General features: G+C 35.8%; 1 protein-coding gene across 1 annotated transcript; it reads left to right on the forward strand.

Annotated features, from left to right (window-relative positions):
- Nucleotides 1-2,582: 2,582 nt before the first annotated feature.
- On the forward strand, nucleotides 2,583-11,449 carry LOC128991971 (MYG1 exonuclease). The gene is made up of 3 exons (XM_054415285.1): nucleotides 2,583-3,879; nucleotides 6,074-6,262; nucleotides 11,300-11,449. Exon 1 carries the CDS (start codon nucleotides 2,839-2,841, stop codon nucleotides 3,862-3,864), a length of 1,026 nt encoding a protein of 341 aa, XP_054271260.1. The 5' UTR covers nucleotides 2,583-2,838; the 3' UTR covers nucleotides 3,865-3,879; nucleotides 6,074-6,262; nucleotides 11,300-11,449.
- The last annotated feature ends 5,480 nt before the right edge of the window (nucleotides 11,450-16,929 follow it).

The raw sequence follows: 16,929 nt of genomic DNA on the forward strand, positions 1-16,929 counted from the left end.
TTGCAGGTCTTGCGCCATGGCCCATTTCTATTTACCCCCTACCAAAAAAGGGGGCCTGGGGGCGGAGCCCCCAGCGAGCCAAAGGCGAGTCATTTTATCTATGTTCCAATGTGATTTGCCAAAATTCCGCTAGCGCTTTGGAATCATGCCAGTGGATAGAAGTATTTTGTTTTGTTTCTTATTACGTATAATTTTTTTTTTCTCTTTCATATTTAAGTACAGAATGACTCACTCCCACGCACGGGTTCTCCCATGTGGGAGTAATTTCGTTTAGTTCAAGTACAGTTATATTCTTATGGTAATCTGATACTGTATTTTGTAAAAATGTAAAAATGATTACTTTTACGAAATAAAGATATTTTGATTTGATTTGATTTGATTTGAGTTGATTATCCTCTCACACCACTGAAGCAGGCAGTTGGATTCAAGAAATAAGGTCTGTTCTAAGGCCTGTACACTGGGATTTGAAATGGTGATAGAAGTGTCATCAGCAAATAGGCATAGGTTTGCTAGATTCAAGCTGGATGGAACATCATTTATAAGATGAGGAAGAGAATTGGAATCAAGACGGAACCCTACTGGGGCACACCTCTGGATGCTGACTCTGGGGCTTCTGAAGAGGAAATGATTCTGCAAGTAGCCACTTTTATTTACAGCTGGTATCGTAACACACTGTCGACTGTCTTTCAGGTAGCCTACGAAGAAAACCAGGCATGATCATGCCTGGGAGCGATTCCTCTAATACCGCAGATCATTCATTTTGCTCAATATGTCATGGTTCACGAGGTCAAATGCTTTGCTAAAATCAAAGAACATCCCTGCTACTTACTTGCTGACGTGAATCCATATCCCTCACCATTCTGTTTATAAGACCAAGCATGGCACTGGTTGTCTATCTGCTTTTTACAAATCCGTGCTGGTTTTCATATAGAATGTTTTGGCACTCTAGGAAACTCCATAATCTATTAACAACTGCTTTTATCTCAAACTAGCTGTTACCCACGGGCTCCACCCCGCTTTTTTATAGAAGTACTAACTGGACCCGGCGAACTTCGTATCGCCTAAGTTATAGGTTTCCCCTAAGACAGACCGATGGAAAGAAAGTACCGTTACGTTTAATTTTCAAGATGATCTCGTTCGCATCGCTCAATCACGTCCTGGTTGAAGTTTGTTCGCTACGCTCACTCACCTTTGGGTTGGAGCTCGTTCGCTACGCTCACTCACCTTTAGGTTGGAGCTCGTTCGCTGCGCTCACTTGCCTTCAGGTTAGCTCGTTCGCTACGCTAACTCGCCTCCAGGTTGAAGTTCGTTGGCTACGCTCACTCACCTTTGGGTTGGAGCTCGTTCGCTACGCTCACTCACCTTTAGGTTGGAGCTCGTTCGCTGCGCTCACTTGCCTTCAGGTTAGCTCGTTCGCTATACGCTAACTCGCCTCCAGGTTGAATCAAGATGATCTCGTTCGCATCGCTCAATCACGTCCTGGTTGAAGTTCGTTCGCTACGCTCACTCACCTTTGGGTTAGAGCTCGTTCGCTACGATCACTCACCTTTAGGTTGGAGCTCGTTCGCTGCGCTCACTTGCCTTCAGGTTAGCTCGTTCGCTACGCTAACTCGCCTCCAGGTTGAAGTTCGTTCGCTACGCTCACTCACCTTTTGGTTGCAAATTAGCTGTTGTCATAAATGTAAAAGAAATAATAGTGCTGCACCCTGTTGGTAATCCTTGTAACTTTAATGCTATTGAACATCATAGAACAGAACCAACTTGTTTAATTGAAACAGCTGTTAAGATTCATTAATTCCATTTCTCATAAGGTTAACATGGGAAACTCCAGAGCCACTGGGGCGGAGCCCTTTTAAGAATTTCGAAACGGGAAATAGTTTACGTCCGATTCGCATACCTACAGAATTTACACACCAAATTTCATAACGATCGGTGAAGTCGTTCCGGAGGAGTTTGCAGACAAACACTGTGACACGAGAATTTTATATATTAGATTAATAAAACTATTGATTGGTTAAGTTTTAAGCTGAAATAAACATAACAGAATACAGTAATGTTAATACAAACAAATAATAACAGCTGAGGTATTTTTAACATTAGGTAAATGGAAAGTTCCTTTTGGAAAGCAATTACGTTATAGGACAATTTATGAAATAATGGATAATTTTGCGCAAGGTTTCTCGTCATGACGAACATTTTAAGTATATGGTTTTTGGGAGTGTGACTTGTAGTTTTCTCAAAAGTTCATGGGTACTTTTGGCTTTATATATAGATAGGTACTTTACTAAAGGTTGATATTCAACTGATTGGCCTGTATAAATATATCATTAAATTTCCTTAAGGATATCACTGGATTCATTTACTAAATAATACTTCAGTATGTTTAATCTATGACTTAAGGATAATTGTAAGTTATGCCTCAGTTGTTATATACACTTGCATGATAACACAATCAAGCCTTCCTAAATTAGTTCTTTACAGAGATGAAAAAAAACCAGCTGTCTGCTCAAAAAAATTAACCGGGCTTGCTTTGAGCTTGAGCTTTGAGGTTAGGTTCAGTTCAGTGGTTCAATCAGTTACTTAAATTGAATTTCACGATTTAACGTTTACTACGTCAATTTTAATTTAAACAACTGTGGTGCTAGGGGTTTCGCATCAGAGAAGCTGGCTTAGAATTTTATTTAATTTTTATTCTTACTCTATTATATAACTCAACTGTCCATACAACTGTTTTTGGATATTTTAGCCTAGGCCTACTTACCTCAAGGAAGGGTAATGCTAGAAACATAACCTACAACTAGCATAAGTGTAAAATCATACTTTTTACTAATTATTGTCATGTATTCTACAATTTTCAAGCGCTTTAAGAAAAGTCCAATTAAGATTGGAACTCATAATGGCGTGTTTCATTGTGATGAGGTTTTGGGAACTTACATGTTACAGTTATTGTTTCCTGACTCAAATATTGTTAGATCTCGCGATGATAACGTGTTAAAAGATTGTGACATAGTTATTGATGTTGGCAATGAATATGATCCAGAAAAATGCCGATTTGACCACCATCAAAAAGGGTTCAATGAAAGCATGAGTTCTATCATCCCAGGTAAACAGTGGACCACTAAGTTGAGCAGTGCCGGACTAGTTTATTGTCACTTTGGAAAGGACATTATCAAGAAAATTTTAGGTGATAGTACAAGCATAGATGAAGTTGAAGCTGTCTTTGATCATGTGTATGAGAATTTCATTCAAGAAATTGATGGAATTGATAATGGCATCCCTATGTTTGAAGGTGAGCCTAAGTATCGGATTACAACCAATTTGAGTAGCCGATGTCACCAGTTTAACAAGCAATGGAACACTCCTGACAGTGAATATAACGAAGAAGCATCGTTCTCTGAGGCTCAGAAATATGTTGGAAGTGAGTTTGTTAGCAAAGTGAACAGAGCAAGCACAATTTGGTGGCCAGCAAGAAGTATGGTAGCTAATGCTATTGCAAAGCGATTTAATGTTGATCCGAGTGGGCAAATCATTGAATTGGAGGGACATTGCCCATGGAAGGAGCATTTTTTCAATCTTGAGAAAGAATTGAGCATTGAAAATCCCATCTTGTTTGTAATTTTTTCTGATAGTCACCGAAATTGGAGATGTCAAGCAGTATCAGTCAATGCTGGAAGTTATGTATGCCGCCAGTTTCTTCATCATGAATGGCAAGGATTGCGTGATGAGGAGTTGTCCAAAATCGCTGGGATTGAAGGATGTATATTTGTTCATCACTCTGGGTTTATTGGTGGCAACAAGAGTAGAGATGGGGCTTTGAAAATGGCACTCAAAACTATTGAGTTGAATAAATCATCAGAATTATAACTCAATAGGGTACCGGTAAGTTATTTTTTAGTGCTGACTTTGTGATATTCTCACAAAATTATTTGGCTGCATTAATAGGCCTAATCATAGCATAGTTTCGGTAGCCCTAGCCTAAATACAGATTTAGTCTTTGATTTAAAGTTTGTCTCATAAAATCTTTAAGCCAATTTCTAAAAAAAAGAATTTAAACATGAGTAGGCTTATACAGTACAAGTTAAGTTAAATGTAGGCCTAAATTATTTAATTGTAACTGAGTACGGTAACTCATTTCAATAGTAACCTATAGAAATACCACGAACAAAACAACCTGCGCAGAAACGAAAAGGTCACGTGGTTCGCGCCGGTAGGTGTGGCGTACCATTCAAACCTGCGCGGCTCGAAACGGCCCAGGGTTCTTTTGTTTCTGGTATTACTATAGGCTACCTTTTAAAACCGCAAAGTGTCAATGTTCAAAGACCAACAAGTTATGCCTTTACTTAAGTTATTGGCCATAATGAAAAACCCAACAAACTAAAATATTAACCCTCCAAGTGTCCATAGTTTAGGCCTTAATGTCCACCTATTTTTGGCGCATTTGCAAGGTTTTATTAAAACGGATCTGAGAAGCTTAAAACAATGTTAATTCGAATGTTCTATATACCATTTTGTTTGGAAAATCATGGGCTTCAATATTATATATAAAACATAAGGAACATTTTTTCAAAAAAAAAATTTTTAGGTAAAAAAAAATATAATTTCGAAAATTTTCAAAAAAAAAATAAGTTCGCGCTCAATGAAATTGTATAAATTATAGGCCTATAAATATTTGAAAATAGCCACTTTGTTCTAAATTTTATGAGGATTACAAATATATAATAATATAAGGAAGTAGATTTGCAAATAAATAAGTTATGGGCAAAAAACAGATTTCAGTACATAGCGTTTAGCTAAGAATGCATAGCCTAACCATAGCTAGGAATCTGGCTGATAATTTACATCAATATCACTACCTACTTCTTCAGGATCATCAACCAGCACTTCAAAACCACTTAAATCTTCTTATAATGCAACACGTATATCACTACTTTTGATTTTTAACACTAAAACAATGATAAACGTAATAAAACACATCAGTCATCGGTCGGAGGGTAACCTAGCTGTTTACAAATACACGCACGTCAGCTGTCTGCTACATATTACGATCGGCTCAGATAACGTACAGCGCTGAGACAGACCTCTGGAGAAAGCTTAGAATGAAACGGAAAGAACGATACCTAACTCGATCCAGTTCAATCCGATTCAGTCAGTTATAGAGCCTTCGCCGTAAACGATGTCTGCTTGTCGAAAAATCGACAAGTAACACTACACAAAGTGTGCTGCTTGTCGAATTTTCGTCAAGTAACACTGGGAGGGTTAAGTTAACATAGGCTAAGTTAAGTTAGCCTATGAACTTAACTCTGTAGTCTACATTTTACAACTCACCTGGTGGAGTAGCTTAGAACTAACTTAAATTAATATGCTAGAGTGTCAAGTTTAATTGAGCGTTAGGCATAGCTGTTAATTCAATTCAGACTTGGACAGGTGGTCCTGTAATCCAGCTACTAGGAGGTCACGAATTGTGGATATTTATAGGTATGCACTGTGGATGCGATACTCCCTGGTGTGGATTAACGTCCGCACTAGTGAGTACTATGACTATCTGCAGTACTATCTTGATAATTAGACCAATTCGTATATACCAAGGCACCCAAAAATGTGGTTCGGATTCCACTATAAACTGTAGGTCCCTTAGTTGTCATTAGGTGTATGGGCTATTAATTAATAGCTGTGTAAGGAATGTCGGCCTTAGTCACTAACAAGACTACAAGATCGCCCCACTCATCCTACACTCATCTCCATTCATACTTGGCTTAAAATACCTACTTTGTATGGTCGCCATTTAATAAGAAAGTATTAAAGTACATTTTTAAATAGTGTAAAAAATTTCACGGCTGAACACCAGTGACAAATGTAGAGAAGAATATGAATCTTTAGAAGAATATATACCTTGGCTGAGACTAGAAGTACCTAATTGATAAAACTATTAAGGTATAAGTTAGGTTGGCCTACAAGTCTCCTTTCTACCGGTACTTGCTATGTATTATTTGAATATAAGTTGGTTTACGTAGTCTGTCCTACTGTAAACTGGATATTTAATGTACAATTACATTTACCAAAATGTGTGTTATAGGTTGTTGTTACAAACCACTTGACAACTCGCATTTCCCGTGGAGAAGACCAGCTTGTACCAGCCCTCGGAGAATGTCTTGGCCATTTAGTAAACAACAGACTAATTCTTGGTTTCTTGCCATCAACATCTCAATTTGCTGGAGTCATTTTCAAAAGCCCCAATCTGCAGAACAGTTCCGCTGAATTTAAGGTTGGTATGGAATTGTTGCTAGTAAACTTTCATTTCATATACGGTAATCTTACTGAACACATTTATATTAGCCTATATTCCCATGTAATTACTTATTTAAACTAACTGTAGGGTAGACCTGGACTGTTACTCCCCACTTGGGTTCTTTATTTTTTTTAAATAATGTTTAGAATGTCTACTTAATACAAAAAAGTTATTTTTTGCTGTCCAAACGCTCATTTTCAGCTATCTAAGAGCTCTACCTAGGTATTCGTAACGAATACCCAGGGCTGGTACAAGCTGGTCTTACCGTAACGGTAAGGTAAAAACCTGTAACAAAGAATGAGCTGAACTTTTTGTTTATTGTAAAAGTTTGTAAATTTCATTGTGAAACCTTTAAATGAGGGTTGATTCTGATCCTTGATTCAAGAAAACTGTTGATACAACTAGAAGAATTGTTAATTCTCTATACCGGTACTTTGTGACTTTGAATTAGCAGTGAAATTATGACTATCCACTGCTGTCGGGCCAAGCCAGAGAAATCCTGTGATTGCGATGACATCTCAAATTTTTTATTGGCCTAGCCTAAATTTAACATCATACAACTCTTGGAATTTCTTTAATATTCCAAGAACCCTGCTTTAAAAAATGTTAAAATTAATTATTAAAATACCAAAATAGGTGAAAAGTGACTTCTCTAATCTTCGTATTCCTAAATTTAAATTTAATGAAACGAAAAATTTCTTTAAATGTGTGAGAGAAATTTAGGACTAGCAAGTCATTTCCACACATTTAACTTCTAAAACATAAAAATAATACTATTCATAAATATTCAGTTAAAAATATAAACCCATTCTGATATCATTCAAACCCTAACGATTAAATTGTTTCATTTAATCTTAAAACTTTTTGTGAGTATAATAATAGACTAATTCTAGTTCATTTAAAAGCATTTTGTTTGTAGTGTTGTGTAACACTAGTAGTACGCTTATTCTGCACGTAACGGGATGAGTGAACATGAGCGCAATAATGAAAGAGTCCACCCACACCTAGCCTACTTACCAGTGTCACTGGTGAACACAATAATGTTATTTGTATGGGCAAATCAACCAAATCTCAGTCAACAACGATCCTCGTCCATTAATTAACCAAAAGTCATTGGTAATATACGTAATGGATTTTCAACAGTTATCGATAGGAGGTAAATCCATCGTTCTTGTACAAAACGTCTTTTGATTAAATGAAGCCTATTTCCATATTTGTTATAAGGCCTATCATAAACAAAACTAAGCCAAACTGAACTAATCTAACTTAAATAAATTGCCAAAGCACAGTGTAAGGAATCTCCAAAAAAATATCGTATTGCTTACAATGACGATTTATAACAGCGATAGCGCTAATTATATCATCTAAAAATGATAAAAAATCCAATAAATCATCATCTAACTAATGAATCTAAATGCACTAAACAGTTCCCACACTCCGCACTGCTTAAATTTACCACTTCCATCGCCACTACCTACGTCGTGGACCTGTTTCCCTACCTTACCCCAGCATTTTAGTATTGAATGTACATTAATCTAACTACCACAAACTGTTCCCACACTCAGAACTTCTCGCATTTACCAAATCCTTCCCCACTTCCTACGACGTGGACCTGTTTTCCTCCCTTCCCATAGCCTTTTGGTATTGCAGATGCATTTATCTAACTGCCACCAACGTTTCCCACACTCCGCACTGCTCGCCTTGACTACTTCCTTCACCACTTCCTACGTCATGGACCTGTTTCCCACCCTTTCCATAGCATTTTAGTATTGCAGGTACATTATTAATCTAACTGTCACAATGAGTTCCCACACTGTTCCCACTGTTCACCTTGACTACTGCCTTCACCACTTCCTACGTCGTGGACCTACTTCCCTCTCTTCTAATAGCATTTTATTATTGCAGATACATTAATCTAACTGTCACAAAGGGTTCCCACACTCCGGACTCCTCGCCTTGACTACTCCCTTCACCACTTCCTATGTCGTGGACCTGTTTCGCTCCCTTCCCATAGCATCTTTAGAATTGCAGATACTGTACATTATTCTAATTATCACAAAGGGGTTCTACACTCCGGAATTTTCGCCTCGACTACTTCCTTCACCACTTCCTACGTCGTAGACCTGTTTCCCTCCCTTCCTATAGCATTTTAGAATTTCAAATAGATTAATTTAACTTTCACAAAGGGTTTCTACACTCCGGACTGCTCGCCTTGACTACTTCCTTCACTTCTTCCTACATCGTCGACCTGTTTCCTTATATTTCCATAGCATTTAAGTATTACAGATACATTAATTTAACAGTCATAAAGGGTTTCCGTACTCCTTTCTTTTCACTGCTCACCTTTCCGCTTTATTTACCACTCTCTACGTCGTGGACCTGTCCCCCCTCTCCCCCTTCGCATAGCATTTTAGTATAAAAATATACCAACATCTTTGAATATTTAATATTCAATGCCAACATTAAAGTGAATAATGTGAAAAGCTGCTTTGTTCTAAATACATACATATTATTTTTAATTTAAAGGTGAATTTTAATACTGAACATAAACGGTAGGCTATATAACTGCCGACTTATATTTTTAAGTTCAATTTATTAATCTGAAAGCTGCGAAATTTAATTAGCTTAAATAACATTATTCTGAAAGCTGTGAAATTATAATGATATATATTCATAGACGCCAAACTGTTTACTCCGGTTTACTCCATGAATGAAAGAGCTTAGAGTAAAAGTCGTTCTCTCTGTCTTAAGTAGGCAACAAAATTGTTGGTCGCAAAACGTAAACAAATAAAAAGAAGAAGAAGGTAGCTCCTAATGTTATTCTTATGGGACAAATTTAAAAATGTTTTTTAAGTATTTTATAAAAACTACTGAGCGGAATCGTCTAGAATTTTAATGGTGTCTTCCCACTGGTGTCATAATTATTTGTGCAAAATTTTAACGCTATAAGTGCGACGGTTCTTGAGTTTTTGGTGCGAACACACACACGCAAAGACACACACACAAGCGGACAACTTTTCTCCAACTTCGCTATACACGATACATAGATTCGTTCACTTTGTTCACTCATCTATTATGATAATTATTAATTATATATTAATGTGATAAAGGCACAATAGTTACGTCAGCGTGTGAAAATTATTATAAGCTCTAGCCACAAAATTAGATTAGGCATAGTGTGAATTCATTACCATGTCATCATCTTCAATCTGTGATTGTGGTGTCCCAATGTACTGAGAGAAATCATTACTTCTGCAATTTCTGCAAAATCATGGATTTAACCAAGAGGAAGATGAGGAGACATCATCATCTTTTTTCTGGGGGTGTCTACTAAGTAATTTAAAAAGCATTGGTGACAGAGATATATATATATATAAAACATCATCTCTTGCTGTCAAGGGGACATCGTAATCATCTTCCGCAATCGCGACGATATCAGGAGTTTTCCTTCATGCAACATTTACTGCTCCTTTCTGGGATTTAAAAAAATTTCAAAAAAGCTTGGTGTACCGAAAACCAATACTTGCTTTCTTTGGCATACCTCTCTTACCAGGCCCCTAACATGATTAGTGTTATACTAAAAAACACTGTAGAATGGCATTAGTAAGGCAACACTAAAAAAATGCTGGCCCCAGCTAAATATTCATCTTGCAGACTAATAGTAAATTCTCTGTCACCTGAACAATTGTCTGTCATCCACCTTTACCAATTGCTGTCAGCATGGAGAGAATCGATTCTCGCTTTATATTGGCAGGAACAAGACGTTTATCTCAGATTCAACAGCAGTTGTTGGTAGGTTATGCAGTTAACCCCCTAAAATAAAGGCAATGTTAAACCGATTTTCACACAGATGGGTGCACTTGATTGAAAGTAAAGTGGAGGAAGGTCCGTAATTATGTGAAAGTTAGCCCACAGACAATACCAGGAGTGTTTCACAATCCAGATGAAGCAGTGCTGTCTAGATATTAGAAGCTAAGCTAAGTTCAACTTTGTAACAACAAGACAACAACAAGTGAACTGTTTCTGCAAATTTGTTATACTTTTTTATTAATTCACATAATTTACACTGGTCCCCTTTACTGAATCTATTTTAAATTAAAATCTTTTATTAGCAGCATAGCATAGTTAAGTAGCAAACATAGGCTACACCTTTAGTGGATTTTTATCAATTATCAATTATTTAAGATGGTGACCCCACTATGTGCGTATTTTAACCCAAAAATGAGTGAAGGATGAGTGTAGGATGAGTGGTGCGATCTTGTAGTCTTGTTAGTGACTAAGGCCGACATGTTCCTTTGACATAGCTGTTAATTAATAGCCCAAACAGCTAATGGCAACTAAGGGACCTACAGTTTAGAGTGGAATCCGAACCACATTCTTTCCTTGGTAGTTAACGAATTTTTCTAATTATCAGGATAGTACTGCAGATAGTCGAGTACTCACTCGTGCGGACGTTAATCCACACCAGGGAGCATCACATCCTCAGACATTTGTCAACCTTATCAAGGAAGACAATTATGGAAGATTGTGGAAGTCAATTCTATTGTTAGTTCGGTACCACTAGGATCCTGGTTTGTTTATTGTTACTTGAGTTATTTAAATACTCGTTTAACCAAATAAAACAACCTAATCATAAACAATAACTCAGTGAAGCACAAATCATGAAACTAACCATAAAACAATAGTAACCATATTTTGTCGACACTAGCTCCCAATGTTACCAACATGAATGAGGTTAAAAAATTAGCTTCAAATGTTACAATGGGATGAGAAGTATTTATATTATTTAGTGTATGGTAGCATAAGCCTAAATGCATGTTTTTAACTAAGGATCAGGTATATCAGACTGTCCATCCCTACCATTCCTTTCCATGTGAAACCTTTATTTTTGTCCAGGTACAATATTTCCACAGTAACAGCCATGCCTATTATAAAGCTATGCAATAAAACCAGCTCTAGTGTGCCATCTTATCTTCCTTCTGTTTGTTTTAAGCTTTTCTTTGTTTGTTTCAGGTCACACGAGGTGGCATAAGAGACATCTGATCTGCTAAGGTTTTATAAATCAGTTCTATTTTAACTCTAAAACAAAGGAAAAGTTTAAGTTTAAAATATTTAAAAATTTTGCTGTGTTAAGGTTTTCCCAAAATGTTATAGAATGATGAAGTTGTCAAAGAATATAAACTTTTTTATAAATTTGTAAGTGATTCTGATTTATTTTATTTCCTCTAATACTAACAATCACAAAAGATAACACAGTGGAGTGGGCAAACATATTCAGAGTGGATTTCTCAGTAAATATCTTCACTTGAATTTCATTGGCAGTGTAAAAAGTTTGAATTGTTAACGTAAATTCCTTATTTAAGCTCTTCCAATATAACATCAAGCCCTTGTCAGTATATGCAACATTTTTTTAAACATTCACATGTGAATAGTAAGGTTATTCATGAACAAATGGCACTACATTTTATCTAAACAACAAAGTAGTGTTCATGAGAAGTTAATACAAAAATAAAGGATGCTTTTCATAACCTAACCACACATGGGACATACAGGGGTAAACTACAGTACTTTAACCATTTAACCAAGCAATAAAGAAACACAATAAAAAAACTGGTAATTACTGTTTGGTGCTGCATGAACAGATTGTGACTGGTTTGTTTACATGGCTATGGCCAAAGCAGCATGTGTGTGAGTCCACTGAGTTGTAGCAAGTGACGGTACAAACCATTCAAAGTCTGAACCAAATATATCAAAGAGAGATACCATTAGGCTAGGGCTATTTTTTAAGGAATTAGGCATTTTACGAGGGTTATTTTTTAAGTAAAGGCCAATTTTGTGTATAGCTCTGTAGTTTGCGTGTATGCTGTGCTGTAATGAGGCTTCTCAGCGCTTACTGACATGTTTGTGAACAGCGAATTTCCCATATAGGGAATAAGCTATTACCGTAGTACTCATGGTAAGACCTGGACCCGGGACCGATTTACTTTTTCCTTTTGAGGTCCCTAGAGGCCAAAAACACCATCCGTTCAAATTCATATATATATATATATATTTATATATGTGTCCGTTAGCGCGATAACTCGAGCAAAACTCATCCAATTTTGATGAAATTTGGTACAAACATGTAGACCCACGTTTATTCGAACGAGTTCACGAACCAGCATGATCGGACTATGGGAGCAGGTGTTTATGGGGGGTTTTATGGGGTAAAAATTGGTTTTTCGCATTTTTAACCCTAAAAACTTAAAATTTAACATTTTATTTCCAAACCATTTTGTAGAGCTTAAAAAAACAAATAATTTAGTATATTGAAGCGTTATTATGCGCCTAATAGTTACGGAGAAAATTCCAAAAAACTGTAAATTTAAAATTCCCATGTTATTATTATGGAGAATAAGTAAACTGTTGTAGTTAGCTTGTTTATGAACATATTTTGATCAAATTTGGAAAATGCATTCATTTCATTCTAAACTATTAACATTTTACAAAAAAAAAAAAAACACACATTTTACCCTCCCTGTTGCAGCAAACCTAAGTACTCGTTAAATTAATGTTTTTTAAATAGGGAATAAATGTGGTATTTTTAAGGAGACATTTTTGTGTAAATCCAATCAAGCAAATGGAAATTTGCTTAGTCTGCAGGTTTGCTGCGGCGGGGGTATTTACACTTAGTGTGTGTTGTATAAATAAGTAAAATTATTGGATCTCCCGCCGCATGCGAGATAAGGATAATATGTTTTTTGATTACAAGAAATATATCAAATCCGATATTACTCGCCAGAGCTTCCGTCACAACCAAGCAAGCTACTTTGAATCTGAGATCAATGACATTCTTACTTTGCTTTATTTATTTCTTTACTTCATTCACTACGGTACTTTTCTAGCTGGTTCCCACCGCTATGAGATGATTAGTCTGGTCATAGATAAAAAAGTGAAAGTAATTAACTGACTCTCCAAGAATGAACTGCGTTCTATGGTTAGGTTTCTGTGGAAATAATCAATTCCTGGTGATTATTGTTGCTAGTTGACAGAGATGTGTGTGCTGAAAAATGGTTCAAGGGTAGAAAATGTGCTGTAGTGGCTTAGGAAGTACTTAGAAGCCTGTATATGTTTGTATAATAGGGCTGGCAGTGTGTATAAGTATAAGTGTATAATATTAATTATGATATGAGAAAAAAGAATCACGCCTCTATCTGGTCTCGAACTTAAAATTCAGTCTCGTCCATCCCTACTACAAACCTTTTAACCAGTTATGTGGACACAGCGTACAATCTGCCATTGACTATTGATAACTAGACACTCTATCCCCACGTTAAAGTTATAAAATTGACATGAATGTTTTGTTAAATGAGCCACCGACAGAGAGCAATGGTCTAAGTTACTGATTTGTGTTCAATACACCACCTTTTTAAACAAGGTAAATTACATCCTAACAGTAATAAAATGACTTATGGTAAGATATGAAATCCATCTCAGTCTAGAGAAGGACTTTTTCTGACTGGGTTGTAAAAATCAGATGGAGTCTATGGCATCAGCAGTACATTTTGCTCGCTTGTTTATTTTTATTTAAGCAATCGGTTGTATCGATGGTTCGTTGTTGAATGGATTCAAGTTTGTTTACATCTAGTCCAAGAATATGGATCAAGATGTCTCGTGGAAAAAGTTTTTTTTCTCTGAGAGCCAAACAATTCAAGACAATTATTTATCAATAGTTTGACATTTCGATATCCATCTATAGTAGACATAAATACAATCTCAATAAAAAATCAAATGATTCATTCAATCACATTACTAAAAGGCTTCTGGTTCTCAGTAACAAAATCACAAACAAGAAAGAAGTCGTTTTGAGAGCTTATCTTTACTTTGAATATATTTTGGATTTGTAACATAGTTTGCTTAAATTTATTTTTATGTCTCGCCATCACATTCTAGGATGCTAGATTCTAGCACGGAATGGTTTTATACATTACTTCAGGCCTAGTGGGTCACGGCATAATCACATAGATAAAATCCATAGGGTATTGGCGGGGTTTGAACCCAGAGCTAGACCAGCTCGCTCCCAGTTTGGTTAAATAATGGTGCAGTGTGACAAAAAATATAGTTCATCACAAAGGTAAAAAGTATCTTTTCAACTGTTGCTCTTATTCAAATATAGAAAAAGAGTAATTTATCGATAAACTATGCTATTAGAAACTAGACAACTTGAGAAAAGGTCATAAAATGTTATGATGTTAATATGTTTGACTCATTAAAATTGTTCTTAGTAGTGATTTCTCATTTGTAATTTTTCAGGGTGAAGCACTTTTGCTCTTGCATTACACTGGGGGACAAAACTTAGACCTTTTGAAAACCTCATAACCCCCCCCCCCAACTGACCTGTTTGCTGTCATTGAGTGTTGCTGAAAATTAGCAATATATAAGGCATAGGCTATCTAGCTCCTCTCCAGAAGGAGGATGAGTTTAGAGCTAAGGTCGAAAGAGAAAACAGTTTAATAAACAGAATAAACAGAATCATAGTTTCAAATTTGTAAATTAGTTTTTCAAAATCAAATTATTTACCTCACACTGCATATAACTGAAAAATCGGTTTTGTGAAATAATGATGAAAAAGTCTGAAATGGACGAAAAAAACTTTAAAAACACCTAAAGTGAGACATAGCAACAGGTCCACTGCATGGATATTTAATTTTTTTTTTAACTCAACTCTAAGACACCCTTTAAGACTATTCAGTTTCAAAATATTTCAGCAACTTTGAAACTATTAAAAGACCTACATAAAAACAATGGTGACAAATGGTATTACTGTATGTATAACCAAGGAGTATACCATAGAGGCCTTTAAAATTTAAAAAAATAGAAAAATATATTTAATTTACATCACACACAAACATTACAATAGTAGTCTATTTTTTGCACTATTTAAATCCAACCTAAGATTCTCTTAACCATAGGATTAAGAATAATTAATTCCTTCCAGTCCACAAAATCGGCTTGCCATAATAAATTAATACACTTTGGCTTTATGGATTTGTACATAGTTTATAATTATGAGTTGAATTGTGCGGTCCCCGTAGTCACATTCAAAAATTGTTTCGATTTTGATTTTCACATTTAATTGAGGTGTTATTTTAAAGCTTATGATACAGCACACCACTCCTGGGTATGATAGTTAAAAAGGTAATTTCCTTTTAGGGTTTTGCCCCCTGACATTTAATTTATTTCTAAAGTAAATTTTCAAAAATGCTGGCAAACTTTCTTTATAACGATTTAAATGTGAATTTACTTTTAGCTGCTTCAGTTGGATGACAACAGTGTCAGATTGTAAACAAGAGACTGATTAGTTTATGAAAACTATGTTTGAAATAGGGTCGCCAGAATTTTATCCCCCTGGGAAAATCTGACGTCACTACGATATAGTAACCTGAGCGCTCTAAAGTTTGTTTGCGGGCGGAATTTTATACCTGCGGATTTGGGAGTGTAATGAAAATAGATAGAGACTGATAAAAGCAATAGAATTAGCAATAAAAACCGAAATTTTACCCCCTGTCCTTGTCCCTATAACTAGCGTTTAGGCAACTGTAGATGTACAGCCCGGATTTTTACTCCCCAGAATTTTTACTCCCCAGAATTTTTACTCCCCAGAATTTTTACCCCCGGAATTTTAAACTCTGTGCAGATATAGAAATTAGTGAGATTAATTAATTTTCTGATTTCAGTTTTGATTGAATAGTAAACATTTTATTACTAAGGAGCCTATATCTTAATTTATTTGTATTGTAATACAAACTAAGTAAAGAGGTTTTGCTGTTTAATTTTGATATTCAAGTTTGTATGAATTCGACTTTTGGGACCGACTATATTATTTAATATGTATGTGAACAAACTGAGTAGTCCATTAGAATGATAAACTCATTTCTATATCTGGCCAGCCAGGGGGTAAAATTCCGTGGGTAAAAATCCGGGCCATGGTAAAATTCCGGGGGTAACATTCCAGCCGGTACACTCTAGGTTTTATAATTGGATTCCTTCTGATTAAATTCATCACAATCGTGAAAATATTATATAATTAATAATAATATTTTTAATTCCACCTTCAATTTATTGAATTGGTGCTGTTGAACTCCAAAGTTCGCGGCCGTAATTTTACCCCCTGGTTTGTGACGTCAGTTTTGCTCAGGGAGTAAAAATTCCAGCGGGAGAAAACCTGATTGAGGTAGGTAAAGGTAAATCACTTTTTATAGTGTGTATCTAAAATCAACAAATTTATTGTAAACTAGCAGTTACCCGGCGCACGTTACTGCGCTAATCACTATTATTTTAAATGGTAATTTGTTATTTACAATAAATAATAAAAATGTATACCAAAAATAAGTATTTCACCTAATTTCCAGTGGATAAACAATGTTTTTGTTTTTTCATTAGGTGTATAAAAAATATATTACGTTTTTAGGCATACCTACCGACCTACCACCACGTGAGCACGCAACATACAGCTGTCCGTGTGAAAAGCATGCATTTTCTAAATTTAAACCGACTATAGTCAGGGATTGCCCTAGTGCCTTATACTGGTGATTGCGAAATCAAGACACAAAAAAATTGTAGTTGAAATTGTAGTTGCATAAATTCAGAGGGTAATTCGGATG

Source organism: Macrosteles quadrilineatus, unplaced genomic scaffold (assembly GCF_028750875.1).
Source record: "Macrosteles quadrilineatus isolate MER2022 unplaced genomic scaffold, UCM_ALF_1.0 Scaffold_4__1_contigs__length_99947679, whole genome shotgun sequence".
NCBI classification, from domain to species: Eukaryota; Metazoa; Arthropoda; class Insecta; order Hemiptera; family Cicadellidae; genus Macrosteles; species Macrosteles quadrilineatus.

Bases quoted from the DNA above. Each gene is read 5' to 3' on its own strand.
- LOC128991971 (XM_054415285.1), top strand. From the start codon at position 2,839: ATGTATTCTACAATTTTCAAGCGCTTTAAGAAAAGTCCAATTAAGATT.